At 55.8% G+C, this 5,000-nt stretch overlaps 1 protein-coding gene across 1 annotated transcript in view; it reads right to left on the minus strand.

Annotated features, from left to right (window-relative positions):
• Window positions 1–1,511: 1,511 nt before the first annotated feature.
• Window positions 1,512–5,000, minus strand: part of LOC133361765 (coxsackievirus and adenovirus receptor-like) — a gene marked incomplete at its 3' end in the record, with an annotated part of 29,239 nt that continues 25,750 nt past the window's right edge. Inside the window, exon 5 of the mRNA XM_061580762.1 lies at window positions 1,512–1,648. Within this exon, the coding sequence (XP_061436746.1) occupies window positions 1,512–1,648 (137 nt within the window). The remainder of the gene's footprint in view (window positions 1,649–5,000) is intronic.

The following is a 5,000-nucleotide window of genomic DNA, read 5'->3' on the forward strand; positions in this document are numbered from 1 at the left end:
GGAGGTGAGGGAGGGAGGTGAGGGAGGTGAGGGAGGCGAGGGAGGGAGGGAGGCGAGAGAGGGAGCAGAGAGAGCGGAGGAGGGAGGGGAGAGGGAGGGAGGGGAGGGAGGAGAAAGCAGAGAGAGCGGAGGGAGGGGGAGGGAGATAGAGGAGGGAGGAGGAGCAGAGAGAGTGGGTGGTGAGTGGGTGAGTGGGTGATGGGTCAGTGGGTGAGTGGGTGAGTGGGTGAGTGGGTCAGTGGGTGAGTGGTCATGATGAATGGGTGAGTGTGGGTGAGTGGGTTGAGTGAGTGAATGGGTGAGTGAGTGGGTGGGTGAGTGGTGAATGGGTGAGTGAATGGGTGAGTGGGTGAGGTGGTGGGTGGTGTGAGCGAGTGAGCGGGTGAGTGGGTGAGCGAGTGAGTGGGCGAGTGGGCAAGCGGGTCAGTGGGTGAGTGGGTCAGTGGGTGAGTGGGTCAGTGGGTGAGTGAGTGTGAGTGGGTGAGTGGGTGAGTGGATGAGTGGGAGTGAGCGAGTGAGTGGGTGAGTGAGTGGGTGGGAGTGGGTGAATGGGTGAGTGAATGGTGAGTGGGTGAGTGGTGGGTGGTGGGTGAGCGAGTGAGCGGGTGAGTGGGTGAGCGAGTGAGTGGGCGAGTGGGCAAGCGGGTCAGTGGGTGAGTGGGTCAGTGGGTGAGTGGGTCAGTGGGTGAGTGAGTGGGTGAGTGGGTGAGTGGGTGAGTGGATGAGTGGGCGAGTGAGCGAGTGAGTGGGTGAGTGAGTGGGTGAGCGAGTGAGTGGGCGAGTGGGTCAGTGGTGAGCGAGTGAGTGGGTGAGCGAGTGAGTGGGCGAGTGGGTCAGTGGGTGAGCGAGTGGGTGGGTGAGCGAGTGGGTGGGTGAGTGGGTGAGTGGGGGAGCGGGGGGTGGGTGAGTGGGTGGGTGAGTGGGTTGAGTGAGTGAGTAAGCGAGTGGGTGAGTGGGTGGGTGAGTGGGTTGAGTGAGTGGGTGAGTGGGTGAGTGGGTGAGTGGGTGGGTGAGTGGGTTGAGTGAGTGGTGGTGTGAGTGAGTGAGTGAGTAGGTGAGTTAGTGACTGAGTGGGTGAGTGAGTGGGTGGGCGAGTGAGTGGGTGAGTGAGTGGGTGAGCGAGTGAGTAAGCGAGTGGGTGGGTGAGTGGTGAGTGAGTGGGTGAGTGAGTGGGTGAGTGAATGGGTGAGTGAATGGGTGAGTGAGTGAGTAAGCGAGTGGGTGAGTGGGTGGGTGAGTGGGTTGAGTGATGGGTGTGAGTGGGTGAGTGGGTGAGTGGGTGGTGATGGGTTGAGTGAGTGGGTGAGTGAGTGATGGTAGTGAGTTAGTGACTGAGTGGGTGAGTGAGTGGGTGAGCGAGTGAGTGGGTGAGTGAGTGGGTGAGCGAGTGAGTGGGTGAGTGAGTGGGTGAGTGAATGGGTGAGTGAATGGGTGAGTGAGTGAGTAAGCGAGTGGGCGAGCGAGTGAGTGAGTGAGTGGGCGAGTGTGCGAGGGAGCGGGTGGGCCGTCACCAGACGTCGTTGCGACGGTCGTGCGTGCAGCCCCGGCTTGCGCTTGAGCAGCCGGGTACCAGAGGAGGAAGCGGTCGCAGCGACGACGAGCAGCACGCCCATCAGGGCGCCCGGCACGAGGCCGGCGTCACTGCTCGCTGCACGCGGCACACGCACACACGCACACATCACACACACACACACGCACACATCACACACACACACCGCACACACACACGCACACATCACACGCACACACACACGCACACACACACGCACACACACACGCACGCCACACGCACACACACACGCACGCACACACACGCGCACACACACACACACACGCACACACACACACGCACACACACACACACGCACACACACACGCATCAACACACACACACGCATCACACACACACACGCACACACACACACACGCATCACACCACACACGCACACACACACGCACACACACACACACGCACACACACACACACGCACACACACACACACGCCACACACACTCACACACACACACAGGCACACACACACGCACACGCACACACACACACACGCATCACACACACACCACGCACACACACACACACGCACACACACCACACGCACCACACGCACACACACACACACACGCACACACACACGCACCACCACAACACACACACGGCGCGCACACACACACACGTACACACACACACGCGCGTGTGGGCGTAGCGAGAGTCGGACTCACGTTGTCACGACGGACAGCAGGACGACGCACGACCTCCAGCCCACGCGGGTTGCCTCGCGTTGCACCGGTACAGCCCCGAGTGGCTAACACTCACGTCCCTGATGCGCAGCGTTCCTCCTGCGCTCAACAAGCGGAAATATCCCACCGCCCTCCTGTGGGTCTCTATGCGAGACTATGGGTCTCTGTGTGAGTCTGTGGGTCTCTATGCGAGACTATGGGTCTCTGTGTGAGTCTGTGGGTCTCTGTGTGAGACTATGGGTCTCTGTGTGAGACTATGGGTCTCTGTGTGAGTCTGTGGGTCTCTGTGTGAATCTGTGGGTCTCTGTGTGAGTCTATGGGTCTCTGTGTGAGACTCTGGGTCTCTGTGTGAGTCTGTGGGTCTCTGTGTGAGACTCTGGGTCTCTATTAGAGTCTATGGGTCTCTGTGTGAGTCTATGGGTCTCTGTGTGAGTCTGTGGGTCTCTATGTGAGTCTATGGGTCTCTATGGGTCTCTATGCGACACTACGGGTCTCTATGTGAGTCTATGGGTCTCTATGCGAGACCACGGGTCTCTGTGTGAGTATATGGGTCTCTGTGTGAGTCTATGGGTATCTGTGTGAGTCTATGGGTCTCTGTGTGAGTCTATGGGTATCTGTGTGAGTCTGTGGGTCTCTGTGTGAGTCTGTGGGTCTCTGTGTGAGTCTATGGGTCTCTGTGTGAGTCTGTGGGTCTCTATGCGAGACTATGGGTCTCTGTGTGAGTCTGTGGGTCTCTGTGTGAGACTATGGGTCTCTGTGTGAGACTATGGGTCTCTGTGTGAGTCTGTGGGTCTCTATGCGAGACTATGGGTCTCTGTGTGAGTCTGTGGGTCTCTGTGTGAGACTATGGGTCTCTGTGTGAGACTATGGGTCTCTGTGTGAGTCTGTGGGTCTCTATGCGAGACTATGGGTCTCTGTGTGAGTCTGTGGGTCTCTGTGTGAGGACTATGGGTCTCTGTGTGAGACTATGGGTCTCTGTGTGAGTCTGTGGGTCTCTGTGTGAAATCTGTGGGTCTCTGTGTGAGTCTATGGGTCGGCTGTGAGACTCTGGGTCTCTGTGTGAGTCTGGGGTCTCTGTGTGAGACTCTGGGTCTCTATTAGAGTCTATGGGTCTCTGTGTGAGTCTATGGGTCTCTGTGTGAGTCTGTGGGTCTCTATGTGAGTCTATGGGTCTCTATGCGAGACCACGGGTCTCTGTGTGAGTATATGGGTCTCTGTGTGAGTCTATGGGTATCTGTGTGAGTCTATGGGTCTCTGTGTGAGTCTATGGGTATCTGTGTGAGTCTGTGGGTCTCTGTGTGAGTCTGTGGGTCTCTGTGTGAGTCTATGGGTCTCTGTGTGAGTCTGTGGGTCTCTGTGTGAGTCTATGGGTCTCTGTGTGAGTCTATGGGTCTCTGTGGGAGTCTGTGGGTCTCTGTGTGAGACTATGGGTCTCTGTGTGAGTCTATGGGTCTCTGTGTGAGTCTATGGGTCTCTGTGCGAGTCTATGGGTCTCTGTGGGAGTCTGTGGGTCTCTGTGTGAGACTATGGGTCTCTGTGTGAGTATATGGGTCTCTGTGTGAGTCTATGGGTCTCTGTGCGAGTATATGGGTCTCTGTGTGAGTCTATGGGTCTCTATGTGAGTCTATGGGTCTCTGTGTGAGTCTGTGGGTCTCTGTGTGAGTCTGTGGGTCTCTGTGTGAGACTATGGGTCTCTGTGTGAGTCTATGGGTCTCTGTGTGAGTCTATGGGTCTCTGTGCGAGTATATGGGTCTCTGTGTGAGTCTATGGGTCTCTATGTGAGGTCTATGGGTTCTCTATGTGAGTCTATGGGTCTCTGTGTGAGTCTGTGGGTCTCTGTGTGAGTCTGTGGGTCTCTGTGTGAGTCTGTGGGTCTCTGTGTGAGACTCTGGGTCTCTATTAGAGTCTATGGTCTCTGTGTGAGTCTGTGGGTCTCTATGTGAGTCTATGGGTCTCTATGTGAGTCTATGGGTCTCTATGTGAGTCTATGGGTCTCTGTGTGAGTCTGTGGGTCTCTGTGTGAGTCTGTGGGTCTCTGTGTGAGACTATGGGTCTCTGTGCGAGTATATGGGTCTCTGTGTGAGTCTATGGGTCTCTGTGTGAGTCTATGGGTCTCTGTGCGAGTATATGGGTCTCTGTGTGAGTCTATGGGTCTCTGTGTGAGTCTGGGGTCTCTGTGTGAGTCTATGGGTCTCTATGTGAGTCTATGGGTCTCTATGTGAGTCTATGGGTCTCTGTGTGAGTCTGTGGGTCTCTATGTGAGTCTGTGGGTCTCTTTGGGTGTCTGTGCGAGTCTATGGGTCTCTGTGTGAGTCTATGGGTCTCTATGTGAGTCTATGGGTCTCTGTGTGAGACTATGGGTCTCTATGGGTCTCTGTGTGAGTATATGGGTCACTGTGTGAGTCTGTGGGTCTCTATGAGAGTCTATGGGTCTCTGTGTGAGTCTATGGGTCTCTGTGTGAGTCTGTGGGTCTCTATGTGAGTCTATGGGTCTCTATGTGAGTATATGGGTCTCTGTGTGAGTCTATGGGTCTCTATGGGAGTCTATGGGTCTCTGTGTGAGACTGTGGGTCTCTATGCGAGTCTATGGGTCTCTATGTGAGTCTATGGGTCTCTGTGTGAGACTATGGGTCTCTGTGTGAGTCTGTGGGTCTCTGTGTGAGTCTATGGGTCTCTATGTGAGTCTATGGGTCTCTATGAGAGTCTATGGGTGTCTGTGCGAGTCTATGGGTCTGTGTGAGTCT

The sequence above is a fragment of the Lethenteron reissneri genome, unplaced genomic scaffold (genome assembly GCF_015708825.2).
Source record: "Lethenteron reissneri isolate LAM-NWPU_2019-01 unplaced genomic scaffold, ASM1570882v1 scaffold_1224, whole genome shotgun sequence".
In the NCBI taxonomy this organism is placed as follows: domain Eukaryota; kingdom Metazoa; phylum Chordata; class Hyperoartia; order Petromyzontiformes; family Petromyzontidae; genus Lethenteron; species Lethenteron reissneri.